The sequence below is a fragment of the Lithobates pipiens genome, unplaced genomic scaffold (genome assembly GCF_037356315.1).
Source record: "Lithobates pipiens isolate NorthernLeopardFrog02 unplaced genomic scaffold, aLitPip1_a1.2 Scaffold_13, whole genome shotgun sequence".
NCBI lineage: Eukaryota > Metazoa > Chordata > Amphibia > Anura > Ranidae > Lithobates > Lithobates pipiens.
In genome coordinates, this window is record NW_027507718.1 from 105,520,709 (window position 1) to 105,539,341 (window position 18,633).

The following is an 18,633-nucleotide window of genomic DNA, read 5'->3' on the forward strand; positions in this document are numbered from 1 at the left end:
TATTCCTGGAGGCTCCCTCTACAGGGAAATTGAGGAGCGCCACCAGAGGAGACATCTGGACCGGTATGGTAGAGATTTTGGAGATCCAGGTAAAAATCCTGTACCAGAACTGCCGTATTCTAGGGCAAGTCCACCAGGTATGTATCATGTCACCCCGTAGGCCGCAACCCCGGAAACACAGAGGGGGAGTGGATGGAAACATTTTAGCTAATTTCGAAGGAACCAAGTACCATCTTGTTATCACCTTGACACCGGCTTCTATCATACTCGAGTTAAGAATGCCTTTGAAGGATTTGAGAAAAAGCCCTTGCCATAAGTCAATGCTCCAGGATTGGTTAAGATCCTCTTCCCATGCTAGCATGTAAGTTGTTTTGGAGCGTGTGGAAGAGAGTGCCTTATAAACAACTGAAATCCCCCCCCTCTGCTCGCTGGACTGACCGCACCATGTTTCATATGGAGTCACTTGGGGACCACTAGGAAGATGTCTACATTTTTTGTGCAGGAAATTCGTAATCTGAGTGAAACGAAAGAGTTCAGTAGAGGGCATGTCAAGTTTGCTGATACAATAGGCTTTAGAAACAGGGCCCAAAGGTCTAAGGAAGTGACCTATTCTATACATCCCCTTGTCCAGCCACCATTGAAAGGCTTTAATGTCCCGTCCCGGAGGAAATTCTGGGTTATGAAAGAGGTGGGACAAAGGTTTTAACGGGGAAATAAGGCAACAATTATTTTTTAGACCATCCCAAACTGAAAAGGAGTGGGAAAGAGTTGGGGACAGTATCGGGGGCCTCATTTTTTTGGGGCACCACATAAGAAAGTCCAGCGTGTGCCTGGGAACCGCCTGTCTCTCGATCTGTATCCAGTCAGGATTCTCCCATCTAGAATAGATAGCTGATAACTGTGCCAGCTGGGCTGCTTGGTAGTATAGACGTAAATTTGGGAGACCCAAGCCTCCTTCCGATTTGGATCTGAACAAAATGGATTTAGAGAATCTATGTCCTCCCTTTCCCCAAACAAATTTAACAACTTTAGCTTGAAAACGTTCTAAGCGTACCCTGTCTACTGGGATGGGAAGAGCTCTGAAATGATACAGAATACGAGGGAGCAGCGTCATCTTAATGGTGTTGATTCTACCTAGCCAGCCCAGGGACAGCCCAGACCACCTGTTTAGATCCTCCTCCAGTTTGTGGAATAATGGTGGGTAATTAGCTTGATGGAGGAGATCAATCCTGGAGGTTAATTTGATCCCCAGGTATGATATCGTAGTATCACTCCAGGTGAATTTAAAGCTGTCCCTGAGCCTTTCCATAAGTGGGCCAGGGATATTAACATTGAGAGCCTGAGATTTATGATAATTGACCCTGAGACCTGATACTAAACCAAATTCCGTAAGGAGACTGCAAATGTTGGGCAACGAGGTCAGGGGAGACGAGACGAACATCAGAATGTCGTCTGCAAATAAGGCACATTTGTGCTGTTGAGAACCACAGTGAATACCTTGAATATTTGGATTATGCCTAATGGCTATAGCCAAAGATTCGATTGCTATTGCAAAAACCAAAGGGGATAGTGGACAACCTTGTCTGGTACCTCTTGATATGGGGAAAGATTCTGAGTAAAATCCCTGCATACGAACCTGGGCTGTAGGAGACGAGTATAGGGCACGCAAAACATTGAGGAAGGAATCGCCAAAACCCCAACGTTGTAATGTTGTAAAAATATATGACCAGTGCACGGAGTCGAACGCTTTTTGGAGATCTAAAGATAAGAGGCAACCCTGCCTGGCAGAATTCCCGTCCCAATTGGAATTAAGAAGCGACACGATGTCTATGGCCCTACGCGTTTGATCAGGGCCCTGTCGTCCCGGAATGAATCCTACTTGATCTTTGTGTATGTATAAACTAATGAAGGAAGCCAGACGGTCCGCAAGGATTTTGGTCAGAATCTTCAAATCATTGTTGATGAGGGAAATCGGTCTATAATTACTGACTGAACTAGCATCTTTATTGGGTTTAGGGAGGACCGTGATATAAGCCTCATTGAGAGAGGAATCAAGACTTCCCCCCCTACGGAGGTTGTTGAAGAAACGGGCCATGTATGGTGCAAGAGTGGGGGCGAACGCTTTATAGTATGGTATCGAAAAGCCATCCGGTCCAGGGGCCGAATGCATTTTCAAATGTTTAATCACTGCACACACCTCCTCTGCTGAGATGGGCGAATCCAACCTTGCTTTGTGTCTATCCTCTAATGAGGGGATCGGGAGGGTGTCAAGGAATTTGTTGATGTCCGCAGGGGATGGGCTGTGGGTACCACTGTATAATGATGTGTAGAAGTCACGGAATTCGTGCATGATGCGCTGGGGGTTTTGGGACATGGAGCCGCCTTGGATTCTAATTTTAGGGAAGGCCGGGGCTCAGAATTTAGGTGTTAGTCTCTTGGCCAGCATAGAACCAATATTATCGCCCTGATAGTAAAATCTGGCTCTGTTCCAGCGCAACCATTTTTCGGCTTTGGTGGTCAGGGCCAGGTTCAAAGCCAATTTAGCAGCATCCAGTTTGGAGACTGGAACAGAACTTGGGTTCTTTTTATGTTGTTTGGCTAGCTTTGTGTATTCCCTGTCTAAGTTATCAATATTAGTTTTGTTGGTTTTGTTAATTTGGGAAGAAATATGAATAAGATGACCCCTAATTACTGCCTTATGGGCTGCCCACAGACAGGTATCATCTATGTCGGGAGTGTCATTAGTAGCAAAGTATTGTAGGATACTTTGTTCAATTTCCTGAGCTCTAGCGGGATCACTCAAAATAGACTCGTTGAGTCTCCAACGTCTACTTGGTCTGTGGCATGCAGGACGAGAGAGAGTCAAGACAACCATTGAGTGATCCGACCAGACCACTTCCTTAATACTAGGCCTTTGAGCAAGAGAAATGGAAGCAGATTCAACAAGAATGTGGTCTATCCGGGAGAAGGAACCGTGAGGGTTAGAATAGTGTGTAAAGTCTCTTAAAGTCGGGTTAACCTCTCTCCAGACATCAACCAGACCTTGCTGGAAAAGCAGCTTGGCTATACGTAAGCTTTGATTAGTGGGTCTAGTCAAGCGTTTGCCCAAGGGGCGTGATGTGTCCAAACCCTGGTCAAACGCGATGTTGGAGTCCCCTCCAAAAAGAACCGTACCCTCAAGTAACGGTGTTAAGGTGGAGAGCATACGGTGGAAAAAGGCTAACTCGCCCTTGTTGGGGGCATAGTAAGATACAAAGGAGTATAGTTTACCATCAAGCTCACCCACTAATAACAAAAACCTACCCTCCGCATCCTGGAATTCAGATTTCAGTGTGAATTTGCATCTATTAGAGATAAAGATGCCCACTCCCCTAGTTTTATCCTCTGCATTGGCCAGAAAAAATAGGGGAAATTTGGAGTGTATAAAGGAGGGGTTAAATCTTTTAGGGAAGTGTGTTTCCTGAAGCAGAGCTACATCCACCCCATGTTTGTGTAGATACTGAAATACTTTGCGCCGTTTAAGGGGAGAGTTTAGACCTTGGGAATTGTGGGAAATTATTTTGAGTGGAGTTAGTGGAGGTAAGGTCGCATCAGCCATTGAGCAGAGAGGGAGGACCGCCAGCAAAAACAAAAGCACTTACTCTGCAAAATCCTCTATTTCCAAACCAACTTACATTCCATAGAGGAGGACCCTGATGAGGATAAGCGCTGCTCCGAAAGGTCCCCCCGGCTACTCCTGCAATGATAATGATAAGAGAATAATTAGTACAGATAGAAGGAAGAAAGGGAATAGGAATGAAGAGAAAGACGGGTGACAAGAGAGTCATCCGTAGAGTGGAGGGGACAGAGTCCTCCACCTGTGAGGACAAATCAATCAAACAACCCAACCCTACTAAAAGTAGGGATAAGGTTTGTCCAGTTACCAGGACCAAAAAGTCCCAGTGAGCCAGACAAATGGGGGGTACATGAGCACCGCCCCAGCAGGAAGGCCTCAACAATTATGGAAAACCATAATACATAGTAAAATAATCTTGAACTTAAACACGGCACCCATAGAGCGATGGCCCTCGTGTCTCCTCCATTGGCAATAAATTGGGATAAACTAAAAATGACATAAGGAAGGAGGACCGTGAGCCCATTATGTAGCAATAATTGTAATACATATGAACAGAACTATATATAACACCTGAAACTTAGGGGAAGCGAAAGTCTCGGATATTTGGCAGGGGAAATGGTGAAAAACAGCAATAAGGGGAGGCAGGGAGAGGGGCCTCCGGGACCACCCCCAGAGCCATCACAGGAGAAAAAAAAGAACCAATCTTCTTCACCCTCCCCACCCCCTGAAAAAAATTATTAGGATTAGATGGGGCATTGTAAGCAACAATGGAAAGTCCCATGAGGGTAGCACGGCCTAGATACCCTCCAATGCCCGCCGCACCACCTCTGTAGATGGGTGCTAAAATAGAGGACAGAGGAAAGGTCTAGAGTCCAAGGCACAAGTAAGGTGGTAATTGCTCCCAGGGAGCATCTGAGAAGTTGCAAAATACTCGAAGGTCCTGTGGTTGATACACTCAGGGGGGACCAGTTTCCTTAGATTTCTTGGATCGTACAGTCTCCCACACTGGAGGTAGGGGGCTGGTGGGCAGTTGTCGTTTAGCTGACTGGAACGTGTTTCCTTGAGGAGTAGGATGTGGAATTTGGCTGATAAGGCCTAGCTGCAGCAGGAGTTTTTCCCCTTCATGTAGGGAACCAAAAGTGTAGGCTTTGCCACGCAAAAATGAATTTGAGTTGGAAAGGAAAAAGCCACCAGTATTTAATTTCTTTGTCCAGCAAAACTTGAAGCAGGGGTTTCAGGGCTCTTCTTTTTTGGATAGTGGACGGGGATAAGTCTGCAAAGATCTGTAAATGATGCCCTTGGAAAATGATCTTTGGTAGGGATCTTGATTTGCGCATTATTTCCTCTTTGACTGAAAAAAAGTGGGGCTTAACCACAATGTCTCGGGGGAGCCCATCCGCTCTGGGGGGCCTGAGAGCCCTGTGAGCTCTGTCTAGTTCCAGTCGGTGGTGCGGGATATCCGGAATAAGTGTTTTGATGAGAGATGAGACCGTTTCAGGAACCTCCTTGTAGGATTCAGGGAGCCCCCTGATCCTAAAATTATACCTTCGATTTCTATTTTCGAGATCGTCAATTTTAGCTTGTGCAGTCTCCAATTGCTCCTGTAGATTCTGTATGCAAGCCGTATTTTGATTGGTCCTAGAAATTGTGGTTTCCAAATTAGATTCCACTATTTCTATGCGGGAGCCAATATTGTGAAGGTCTGCCTTAATATCGCTTGTAATTTTATTCGCTGTTATGTTCAGGAGATCTGCAAATTTTGCAAAGAGATCAGCCACATTCAGATTTTGCGGTAGGCCTGAAGCCTCAGGCTGTAGTGTGTGAGGAGACTGAGGTGGGCCAGCCTCCATTGGTGAGAGTCCCAGGTCTGCTAGGGTATGCTCCAGGAGGGATGCTGTAGAAGCAGGAGAAGTGGCTCCCAGGGGGGGGAAGTCAGGCAAGGGGTCTGGTGCCAAAATGGATGGGGATGCAGCATTGTTTGAGTTAGGCAGGCGAGCGGGGCCCGGGCAGCGCGAGGCCGCCGCCATCTTGGCTGAATCTGACAGGGACACTGCGGCGTCAAAAGCGGTCGTTAAATTTCTTCTCACCGCTCCCGCGTACATCGGAGGTGTCCCCGAGGCTTCCGCTCGTTTAGAGGCTTCGTTTCAGGCGAAGATTGCGTCCGAGGGTGCCGGTATAGAGGCCGGAGCTGCTGCGGCGGGACGGAGCTCTCAGACTAAGCGTCCATCTTCGGAGCCTCCGCGCATGCGCCGTCAAAGTATTTTCAAATATATAATGGTACGAGACAAGGGTGTCCCTTGTCTCCATTATTGTTTGATATGATACTAGAGACTTTTTATGTAAAGTAAGAAGAAACACAGATATACAGGGGACGTGTATTGGGATACAGGAACATAAGGTCTCGGCAAATGCGGATGACCTATTGTTCTATCTGTCCTCACCACAGTTCTCATTACCAGCATTGATGGCAGAAGTAACTAAATTTGGAGTCTTATCTAATTCTAATTTTGACAAGTCTGTAATCTTTCCATGTCATGTTTCCACTGAAATGGTTAGGAGTCTGCAGAACTCCTATCGCTTTGTATGGAATAAAAAATCTCTTGTCTATCTAGGAACGCACATTACACCAGACTCCCAACTTTTATATGATCTGAATTATAATACTTTAATGGAGGGGGTAATAGAGGAATTGAATAGGTGGAAAGGGCAATTACTAACTTGATTTGGAAGGGTAAATGCAATAAAGATGAATATACTACCTAAAATAATTTATATCTTATATACAGTACCAATTTCACAGAGTTTCTTCAAAAATTTACGGAGGGCCTTTGTCTCTTTTGTATGGAATAATAAACACCCTAGATTTGCTTATCATATTCTATGCAAAGGGGAGGTAGAAGGTGGTATGGGACTACCTGATGTCAGGCTCTATTATAGGGCAATGGCTTTAGTACATTTTCTGAACTGGAGTCACGACCAGGCTAATAAAATATGGGTAACGTTAGAACAAACAATCGCAGGAAGGAGATTGAGAGGATTACCCTGGATTCCAAAGTGAAATAGGAGTCTCTCAAAATGGACGTCACCCCTAACTCAGAATACTTTAAAGATATGGGGCAAACTTAATCAATTAGGAGAGTACACTCCCCAGATCCCCCCCCCCCTGCCCGTTGGAGGGGTTCCTGTGGTTTCGAAAGGGGGAAGAGGAGGGATCAATGGGGGTGTGGGGGAAAGACGGAGATACGTCATGTGGTAAATTTGCTCCACATGGAACACTAATGCCCCTGGTAGAGCTGGTGCAGAAGCTAGGACCAGTACCAATGGTCGAGTGGAGGTACCACCAATTGGTATGTTTTTTTAATAAGATGAAAACTATGATAAGACCCTTAAATACGCTTACTATATTTGAATCAAGGTGTGTGAAGATAATAGGGGCCGCTCATTTATTGTCCCAAATGTATACATTAGTTCTTGGGACTAGGAAAAATACAATACCTTACTATATTAGAGAATGTCAAGGTGAATTAAACCATAGCTTCACCTCGACACAAATTAAAAATCTTATTGACTCCACATACCATACATCCTTAAGCTCTCAAATCCAAGAAATGTCTTATAAATTCCTGACAAGGTGGTACCAAACTCTAGCGAGATTGGCACAGATCTACCCGATGGTAGATGCCAATTGCTGGAGAGGGTGTGGGCAGAGGGGCACCTTCCTTCATATATGGTGGCTATGCCCCCTGATCAGAGGTTTTTGGCAAGAAATTGCTCTTTGGGTAGAAAGCTTGTCCCCCGGAGCAATAGAACTAACGCCATTCAATTTTTTATTCCACAGGACAATGACATCGGTTAGATCATATAAGGATAGTATAAGGCTGCATTTGTTGAATGCGGCAAAACTACTAATACCTAGATTATGGAGACTAAACGACCAACCCCGATAGAGTGGAAGAAAGAAGTTGATAGAATAATGGAGGCCAAAAGATGGATACATACGGTTAAAAATAGAAAGGAGGAGTTTAGGGAAATATGGATAAAGTGGGAGCTTTGCTCAGCAGAGACTGAATAACGTATAATTTGTGGAGTGGTAGAGATTGTGGGTTAATGTCCATGGAGGGAGAGATATGAAAGGAGGAAGGGGGGGCATTCCCCCCCTTTTTTTTATTTCTTTTCTTTCTCTCTTTTCCTCTTACTGACATCTCTTGACCCCCCCCCCCCCTCACTGGTACAGGTACGGGATAGGGTAAATGAAGCACTAGAGACTGTGATTTTTTTTTGGAGGATGTAGGAGGGAGTATGTGGCTATTAAGGTTAATATGGGCTGTAGGTGTGGTTACACTTTTTTTAAGGTTATCATGGCTTTTTAGAAGCCTCATACATTAAGTTAAGTCTACGGTGGGTGGGTGTTTTTTTTTATTTATTTTTTTAGAAAGCAAGGGGGAGGAGAGGAAGAGCCCCCCCCTTTTTTGGGGGGGGGGCGGGGGGTGGATATGGTATATTTGAAAAGGATTTTATATCTGAATGTTTTGGAAATGTGATATACTGTGGAATATTAATGGAATTCAATTTTGATAATAAAAAAAATATATATATATTATATATATATTAATATATAATGGCTAATGCTAGCTTTAGCAACATGTCATATGTAACTCCTGTATTTTAGATTGAATATGTAACATGTTGCTAAGCAACCCCCCACCCCCAGGGTTGCCTCCCCCATGACAGCATGTGAGGGTTCTTCTCCCCTGCAGCAGCTGTCAAGTCTAAAATTGCTCTGCCCCACAAAGCTGCATCATTCATGCATTGAGATCTGTGAATAAATAAACTACAAGTCCCAAACCTCCAGCATGGTAGGCTGACTTATAGTTTTCAGTGGAACACAAATGCGGCAATCAGTACACTCATAGTCCAATAATGCTTCCTCCAGCTCTGCACCTGAAAATCTGTATAGAGTTAAGGAGCTGGAGTAAGAATTAGCTGGAGGCTGACATTGCACTCTCGAACCACTGATTGTGGGTGCAATGCTTTGCAGACTCATCTAAAAAAAATAAACTTAACAGTTAAGCATACCAGTTCTGCAGCATTTTACATAAGTTTATTTATCGTTCTTTAAAAAAAAAATAAAGATATTAGAAAAGTACAAAAAAAGCCTTTGTGATATTATAGCATATGCCTTGCATGCAATCTTTAGAATCTAATTTGTTGCATATACTTATTTAATAGCATAGCACAAATATTGCTTTTAGTAATCTACATAGTTGTCCATAGTAACTCACAAGTTTGCAAAAGTCAGTTCATGGGTTCCATCAGTGCTCCACAAACAGTGGTCTGAACTTTAGGTAGATATGAAAATCAAAATGAATGCAACTCTGTAATCATTAACTGATTCAGCCCCGGAAGATTTTACCTCCTTCCTGACCAGAGCACTTTTTGCGTTTCGCACTGCGGCGCTTTAACTGACAATTGCACTGTCGTGCGACGTTGCACCCAAACAAAAATCAACTTCCCTTTTTTCCCACAAATAGAGCTTTCTTTTGGTGGTATTTGATCACCTATGCAGTTTTTATTTTTTGCGCTATAAACAAAAAAAGAGTGACAATTTAGAAAAAAATGCATTATTTTTTACTTTTTGCTATAATAAATATCCCCCAAAAATATATAAAAAAAACAATTTTTTTCCTCAGTTTAGGCCGATATTTATTCTTCTACATATTTTTGGTTAAAAAAAATTGCAGTAAGCGTGTATTGATTGGTTTACACAAAAGTTAAAGCGTCTACAAAATAGGGGATCGTTTTATGGCATTTTTATTATTATTTTTTTTACTAGTAATGGCGGTGATCTGCAATTTTTATCAGGACTGCAACATTATGGCGGACACATCGGACAATTTTGACACATTTTTGGGACCATTGGCATTAATATAGCAATCAATGCAATAAAAATGCATTGATTACTGTAAAAATTTCACTGACAGTGAAAGGGTTAACCGCTAGGGGGCAATCAAGGGGTTAATGTGTTCCCTAGTGTGTGTTCTAACTGAAGGGGGGAGGGGACTGTCCCCTCAGAGAACTGGAAACTGTCTGTTTACACACACAGATCCCGGTTCTCCATGTGTCATCGGCAATCGCGGGAGCCCGGCAGTGATCGTGCCCACTGGGCACTCGCTTATCAGCTCGGAGGGCAAGCCGGGGGTATGGGCATGCGCCCTTAGTGGTCACAGGGCAAAGCGATGTTACATAACGTAGTTTCGCCCAGCCGTGCCATTCTGCCGCAGTACAACTGTGACGGCTGGTTGGCAAGTGATTAATGCATCATTCAGTCTTAGTTCACACATATGCAATGCCAGACATCTCATGTGATTTGCACATCATATACAATATCTGTACGATGCAAATTCAGCCATACAGTTTGAATGGGTGAAATCGCATCACATTCGCACCAAAATGGTGCAGGACCCTTTTTTAGGTCTGCACTGGAATCAGATTGCATGGGTATTCACACCCATATGATCTGATTCCACAGTTCGCACTGCATTCTGCTGCATTCTGCCAACTGATTTGGGGGTGTCATTAACTTTCTATTGACACCTGCTGCGGTTGGCAGAGAGCAGTATGAACTGCCTGCGAGTTAGATGTGATGTGGGAACCCGCACAAGATCGTGAACCCTCATCGCATATGTGTGAACTCAGCCTCAATGTTTTTTTTTCCCCAATGGGTCGATGGCTCAGTGGGCCAGTTTCAGTGTTGCCAACCGCCCATTCATTTACAGGCAGCCCGTAAATTTTAGCCCTTTTTCCGGCTGCCCATAAATGTCCATTTTCTGTGCCCGTAAAAATATGGCTATGGGCCGACTAAGAAACTGTGTATGCGCCGTTCCGAAGCCTCCCGGACCATTTTCAGGGCAGGCTGGTGCATGCGCAGTGAATAGGTAACATAATGGTGCCATCTGGCGCCATTTTTGGAATGGACAACACTACTCAGTCTCGGAGTCGGGATTTGGAAGTATATCACCGGGGTGGGCAGCGTGCTGGGCATAAGACCGGAGTACTCTAGGTAGGAGTCACAGCCTGGAACATTTATAAACAGGTTACCAAGAAAGTGCTGTCAGGATCCAGATGAACTGCCTCCTCCGTCTATACCAATGCTCAGGTATGTGTCATACATTTCTAACCGGAAGTCTTCAATTTGCTAGTCTGCCCTGGATTATAAGATTTCATCCTGTGGATGGGGACTTCGAATGGGATCCAAGAGCCTGATTCTGAAGTCACCAGATTGACAGATATGCACTATAGTGTGTTGTGTTATAATGGCAAACTTGATACGTGGGAGAGAGGAATCCCTTCCACCACCATCATGGAGAAAATCAGAGTTGAAGACCCTATGTAGAAAAATAACAAGACTTAAGGTTCAGCAGCCTCCTCTGCCTACTTGATGGTTAGGGCTGTGTTCAAAACACCTGTGAATGTAAGATGTATACTGATGTATATAGATGTGCACCATATAGAGCATGTTTATTGCAAGGAGGAGGTACTGTCACCTTCTTTGTGCTGGTGTCATTTGTTAAAGTACATGTGCCCCAGACAGATTACACCCTGTTCCAAATTATTATGCAAATTCTATTTTAGTGTCACAAAGATTAAATATTTTGTTTTTCAGTTTAACTCATGGATGACATTGTGCTTCAGGGCTCCTTTGATCACTGGAAACAATTTGGGACACCTGTGATAATTTGATAGCCAGGTGAGCCCAATTAAAGGAAATACTACTAAAGGAGGGTGTTCCACATTATTAAGCAGAGCACCATTTTCAAGCACTATGGGGAAGAAAAAGGATCTCTCTGCTGCCGAAAAGAGTGAAATAGTTCAGTGCCTTGGACGTGATATGAAAACATTAGATATTTAATGAAAACATAAGAGTGATCATCGCAGTATTAAGAGATTTGTGGCTGATTCAGAGCACAGATGGGTTTTGTGCAGATAAAGGCACATTGAGGAAGATTTCTGCCAGATCCATGCATCGGATCAAGAGAGCAGCTGCTAAAACACCATTACATAGCAACAAACAGATATTTGAAGCTGCTGGTTTCTCTAGAGTCCCACGGACATCAAGGTGTAGAGTCCTCCAGAGTCTTGCAACTGTGCATAAACCTTCCATTCGGGCACCACTAATCAATGCTCACAAGCCGAAATGGCTGTATTGGGCAGAAAAATACATGAAGACTAATCTTCAAACAGTCCTGTTCACTGATGAGTGCCATCCAACCCTGGATGGTCCAGATGGATGGAGTAGCAAATAATACCTCTGCATCAATGGCTGCTATGGGGATAAAAGGAGAGAAAGTCATGGTGTGGCCTCCATCCTCCCCTGACCTCAATCCTATTGAAAACCTTTGGAACATCCTCAAGCAAAAGATCTATGAGGGTGGGAGGCAGTTTATATCCAAACAGCAGCTCTGGGAGGCTATTCTGACATTGTGCAAACAAATTCAAACAGAAACTGTCCAAAAACTCACAAGTTCAATGGATGCAAGACTTGTGAAGCTGCTATCAAATAAGAGGTCCTATGTTAAAATTTAATGTGACCTGTTAAAATGTTTAAAAAGTTAAAATGTTGTTCAAAGTTTGATTGAAATAGCGTTTGATTTCTGTAAATATGTTGCAAACACAAATTACAATTTTCAGTTCTTTACAACCTATAAAGTGCTTTGAAACTTAGTGTGTGTAATAATTTGGAACAGTGCATTGTAAAAAGAAATTATTTTGAAAAAAAAAACTCTTATCATTAGGAGGTTTGTTCAATAAAATTTTAATTGTACTCTTAATAGTTGATAACATGAGATTCATGCTGACTGTTGTTTACATCAATTATTTAGGTAAATTAGAAAAGTATCATTATCATAATATTTTGGAACAAGGTGTACTGTCCACATCCTCTGACCACCTTCTGTACCATGTCTGCATCCTCTAACCACCTCCTTTACAATGTCCGTATCCTCTGACCACCTCCTGTACCATGTCCGCATCCTCTGACCACCTCCTGTACCATGTCCGCATCCTCTAACCACCTACTGTACCATGTCCGCATCCTCTGACCACCTCAGTCAGACGTGTGTGGACTATGGAGAGGAGAATGGCTGTGTGCAGCTCACACAGTCATTAATTTGAGCACCACTCCACGGCCTATAAGAGAAATAAAGTAGAATGGCTAATGGCCAGTGAAGGGGGTGGGTGGGAAGGGGCTTGGGTGGCCATCTGTGTTGGCCTGCCAGCCGGCTTGGGGGGGGGGGGGGCGCAGGTTTGTCTGGCTGTCCAGTATTGGAGAGACCTTTCATCCGGACTGCCCATCACCTCACGTCATAGTGCACAACCAGGCTCAGCCTCAGCGCCACTGCATTGCTCAAAGGCAGCCAATGGCTGTGCAGCAATGCTGGTTTCTGAAATTCCAGCCAATGAGGCTGTAGCAGTGTTCCTGCATGACGTTAGCCCTCCCACTTCACGCAGTGATTTGAAAAAGAGGAGAAAGATACAAAGGAGAATACGTGAAATAATAAAAGAGGTGAGTGAGGAGTTAGAATATTTTTTCAGTTATAACTGTTTTATCTATTTATGACGCTTGTCATTGAATGGAGTGTAACGTACACGTCATTCAAAGGGCGTCTGTAATGTTGGAATGCATCTTTTTCTCTAAATAAAGAGTTAAAAAAAAGCCGTTTATACTTACAGTGGAATGTTTTTACTTTTTTTTTTTGAGCAATTGCGTATAGTTTATATACTGTTTTTGTGCGTGTTCGCAAAATTAAAATGGGCTAGTCTGGATAAAGTCCAGGGACAAATTTTTGTCCCAGTCTAGCCCTGGAGCAGAGTGACATGGAGATGAGCTCATAAGTGTGCTGCTTCTCTTGTTACTGTCCAATCACAGGATGGGGTGGGAAGGAAGCCTGTAAGTGAAAGTGCAGCAGAGATCAGGCCACCTCTGCTATTTGACAGGACTGTGCTGTGAAAAAGAACGATCTGAATCTCAGGAGGACTGGATGGGCAGAAATAAAAATCCTTTGGCGGGTAAGCTCTCACACATGTATTTCAACTGTGCACTAAGCTGTTAGCCTGGAGTTCAGCTTTAAACAAATATATTTGCCATTTCTCATATTTAGTGCAACTGCCTAGCCTACCATTTGTATTATTTAATAGCGGCTGACAAAGGATAGTACTCCATTGCACTGCTATTAAGAAGTTTTGATGCTTTAAGTGCAATGAGTAGTTCCAAAACTGCAAGACACATTATTACTGATTATATAATTGAATATGTTTTTTTTTTTTTTTACATTCACATTACCACTTTTCCTCATGTGTAAGTTAATAAAATATTAACTATTGTCTCCTTGTATCTATATTTTGAAACAAACAACTTAGTAACATTTTAAACAAATGTCTCAGAAATGGAGCAATAATAAAGACAGAATGATATGACATTTACAACCAAATACAAAAAAGGCCTATGTTTACAAATGTCATCCTCTGGTATTCCTTGTACATTTTACAAAACAAGATTTATTGATCCCAGAAAAAAAGAAAAAAGAGAAACAAGCTCAGGATTAATATCACAGTTATTCCTTATTTGCTCTGGTTTTCTTTAGTTGTTGTTGAGGAGGAAGTAGATGCTTCTCTGCCATAAGAATTACGAGATGCTGGACCACGTGCTGCTATAGAAAATAAATCAGAAAATATGGATTTATGCAACAGGCATAAAGGACACATTTTGCATTTTACATTTATATCTATATAGCATTCAGTTAAATAAAAGTTTTATCTAAATACTTCTTATTGTGGACCTTTCATGAAATATATTTTGGTATATTCAGTGTGTGCGCCCTTAGAATTGTGTAACTTACAGGAACTCATTATCTCTTAGAGACAACAGCACATTTGACAATGCTTTTATCTTTTTGTCCCTAGAAGGCTGGCATCATCTTTGCTAAGGCATCATCTGGAGACAGCATCTAATTCCTGGAAAAGACTCCCCTAACTTTCACAATTAAGGAAGAGCTGAGCTGTGTTTAGATCCTAGTCCAAACCTACTTAAGCTAGTCCAAACCTACCTCAGGAGACATTCATCTCCTGAGAGTTTTTCCATCAAATATCTTGCGTTTTCCACCTCAGCTCCCGGGGCTAGTGAATTGTTCGGGCTGGCCTGCAGCTCTTATTGCTCTATTTCAGACTCATAACTATATTGTAAGTATTTGTGGATATTTTTCATACTTTTGTTTTATCTCCCCCTCCCCTGCCTTCTTATATTGAGACCGATTATTAATGTGTACAACTTATTAATTATAGGTATATAACAAACAATCTGCTCCTGATGAGTGGAGGTCATCCACGAAACGCGTCAAGCTATGTTGATGCCATTATCATGTTTATAGTCAGAATCATTCCATCAATTTTATTCTGTTTTACTGCAATATATTGTAACAATCATGCACTTTTATATATGTATTATGTGATACATGGGTTATGTGTCTGACGTTATTATTATAGATTATTATGCTATATTATTATCATGTTTTGGTTGTACACATCTTATATGTAATACATTTTTATTCTATTATACTCTTTATGTGCATTGTATTGAAATGTAGTAATTACAGTTACATAACAAACTGGTCAGATACAATTTGCATCATGGTCACCCCCCCCCCCCCCCCCCCAGCTGTATGCTTCATACAAAGTCCCAAACCTCTTTCTTCAATGAATTGTCAAACACGGATTGAGGCATTGTACCTACGGGTCCTATGCCTCATATAAAGTCCCAAATCTCTCCTTCCCCCCAAGTGCAATTAAAGGATGGAAGAATGCACAATGGATTAATATGTAATTTTCATGCTGTTACACAATTATCTACAGCATTAGTACAGGTGTGATGCACCTTAACTTATTATTCAACCTGGGTCTCACTTGGGGTAGGTTTAGGGGAGCAATCATTGCTTACTCTACATCAGTATGTTGAGCCCTTTACATGTTCACTATCCCATGTTGTTTGCCTGTGGGTGATGTGGGCAGGTTTGGTCTGGTTGTTTTCCCTAGTCCCGAAAGCTGTGATGAGCACTGGATGTCCTCCCCTTCCCTCTTCACATTCTGGCGATGTGGGGAATCGGGCTGGCGTCTTGCTGTGCATTGGCTCCACGCCTCCCATGCTGCACGGGTCCTATGCCTCATATAATGTCCCAAATCTCCCCTTTCCCCCAACCTACCTGAACTGTCCCACCAGAAAACTGCCATTGTTCACTGCGTAAGCGTTATAGGCATTCCCTACTCTTCAGCTACATGCATACAAGGGCACTCTGCCTGTCTCTGTATGCAAACTTACAATTGGTCTTAATTACCTCCAGTTTTGCTATCTGCTAGTAATAGCAATACTTTGTAAAGAAATATCTAACTCTGCCACATGTGTTTGGTAAAGCTACCAAAATGGGTGGCAGGGATTTTTGAATCTGGTGCAAGTTCTTTTAAAGGGCCATGCCACCAGAGAAGTGTCTTAGGGGCTTTATTGAATCCCCCAATATATTAGTGTACTGTAAATGAGATTGGCTGGGTTCACTTTATCTGCGGAATGACTCACAGCAAGGGTCCGGTGCGTCCCTGTTCACCATTTCAGGTCTGAATTAGGGATGATTTTTTGCCTGAATTCGGACCTGAAATGGAACCAAAGATGCATTTGACCCTTTTCCCTATGCACACTACTGCTCCCCCAGAGATGTGTGAACCAGCTCCATTGAGAGCCGGTCACACTCTCCTGTCATACGAATTGGATGCAGGGAACCCGGCCTAAATCTCTCAGTAGAAAGAGATTAGTACTGCCCATCTATTCATAGCTGAAGGATTTTTCCATATAGCAAAATGTTGCTTCCTTAATACAGCCAATCAGGTAGGAAAAAATCTATTACCTTATATTCTAACAGATTGTTGGAATGGACAGTAGATTGCTGCATATTTAGTAAGCCACTTCCTTATTGCTGGTTCACCATGGACTCACACTCTGCTTTCCTGTGCGATTCCTGAGCATTTCAGTACTGTGTGTTTTTCCATCCATTTATTTGATTGGACTAAAATCGCACAGGATCGTGACAAAATTTCCTGCACTGCAACTTGATCGAATGGTACTGTGGTACCATGTGATCTGGTGCAGGCAGACATACCTCATTTGCAGTCTCCATTTGGGGTGCCATTAAAAATACATTGATACCAGCAGCAGATCACACACCAGTGCATTTTGAAAGAAGTGTGGGAAACATCACAGGATGCAGGTTTCCAGCACCGCATTCTTGTGTGAATGTGCCCTTATTGCAGGTCTCCTTTTAAGTGTCTAAAGAAGGATTTGTATGTAACTAATTGCATTTAATCACATTTTAGCCAGTTCAGCTCTCACATCTGTGGACTCCTAATGGACTCAGAGCAATTTTTCCATTTTAGCTATGACCTATCGGTTTAGCGATAACAATACTTAAAGCGGAACTAAAGTTAAAAAAAAAAAAAACTTTACAGGCAGGCTCTTTATTGCAGCAAAGACATGCAATGTCTCTTCTGCAATGAAATAAACATACCTGCGTGCTTGCAATATCCTGCAAAATGTACAGTGAACTGCTCCTGCACTGCTTAGTTTACATTTCTGGCATAGTGCCAGTATGCAGGGATGAATGACTCCTGCACATTTGCTATTTAAATCAAGATGGCTGAAGTTGGGCTCCCAAAAGAAGCCAGGGCGAAGATTTTGTCTCCAGCGAGGTCCCTCAGGAACTGAAATAAGAATTATTTACCTTGAGATAACAAAGTTATATATATATATATATATTGGATTGAACAAGGCTTTCTCTTGGCAATATTGATTTGAAAATAATAATTTTATTCTATATGCAATCTGTAGATAAAAACGAATTAAAAAAAAATTTGTTTGAACAGTATTAGCTTAACAAAAACAACTGTGTCCATAGCTCCCAACTGTCCCTGATTTAGAGGGACAGTCCCTGATTTGGAACAAAGTCCCTCTCTTCCTCTTTCATCCTCATTTGTCCCTCATTTTGGTCTGATCTATATAGTTGTATATAAAATGCACTTTTTATCTATCAAAAAGTGTTTCCCAGTGCTAAACCATTCATCAAATTTCTAAATTTCTGCATTGGAAAATGTAAAAAGCCAATATAAAGGAATAGTAGTAGTAAAAAAAAAAGCATGTGTAGGTTTTTAAAATAATTCTCCTTTAAGGGGGCGTGGCATGGGGGGTGTCCTATGCCTACATACTTTTGCTGATCGGTGTCACTCGTTCCCATCTCAAAAAGTTGGGGGTTATGCCTGTGTCTCTCAGTAAAAGTGCATAACCCCCCCCCCCCCTTTTACCTATCATGTATAATGACTGCAGACACTGGGGGAGATTTACTAAAACTGGAGCACTCAGAATCTGGTGCAGCTGTGCATGGTAGCCAATCAGCTTCTAACTTCAGCTTGATCAGTTCAGCTTTGACAATACCTGGAAGTTGATTGGTCTCTATGCACAGTTGCACCAGATTTTACACTTTCCAGTTTTAGTAAATCAACCTCATTGTTCTATGAGTGTCAAGGAGACAATCTTTCTGCTCCTTTGTAAACTGACAAAATTGCAAGCAAATGTGGCTAAAGAGTCAGATATACTTCACATGCCCAAATCCATTTAGCTTTGTTTTTCTTGTGTCCATAACTGATTTATAGTCTATCACAGGTAAGTAAATGAAAAGGAGAATAAAACTAGTACATGCAACACGGTGAGCTCATCTTTTAGACAACTTGCACTAAAGGTTCAATATATAGTTTTAAAGTTTATAAAAAATATTTTGGATTAGGGGAAGAAGGATTTTTCTTTTGCCATCTTTATCCCATTTAACATAATTTCTTTCAGTTCCAGGCCTGTAGACACAAGGAAGCAAGAGGAAATCTTCAAAGTGGACAGTCTATCCATTGGAAAGTGGATAATTTCTCCACTGGAAAGT

The 18,633-nt window shown here is 42.4% G+C and overlaps 1 protein-coding gene across 4 annotated transcripts in view; it reads right to left on the bottom strand.

Moving 5' to 3' along the window:
* Positions 1-12,412: 12,412 nt before the first annotated feature.
* LOC143974216 (cysteine-rich protein 1-like) overlaps positions 12,413-18,633 on the bottom strand; it is an 82,135-nt gene continuing 75,914 nt past the window's right edge. For 3 of the 4 annotated variants that reach the window (XM_077475377.1, XM_077475374.1, XM_077475376.1), the window contains one exon: positions 12,413-14,322. In XM_077475377.1, the coding sequence (XP_077331503.1) occupies positions 14,234-14,322 (89 nt within the window). In that variant the 3' untranslated portion in view covers positions 12,413-14,233. The remainder of the gene's footprint in view (positions 14,323-18,633) is intronic. The other variant, XM_077475375.1, reaches the window with a different exon arrangement.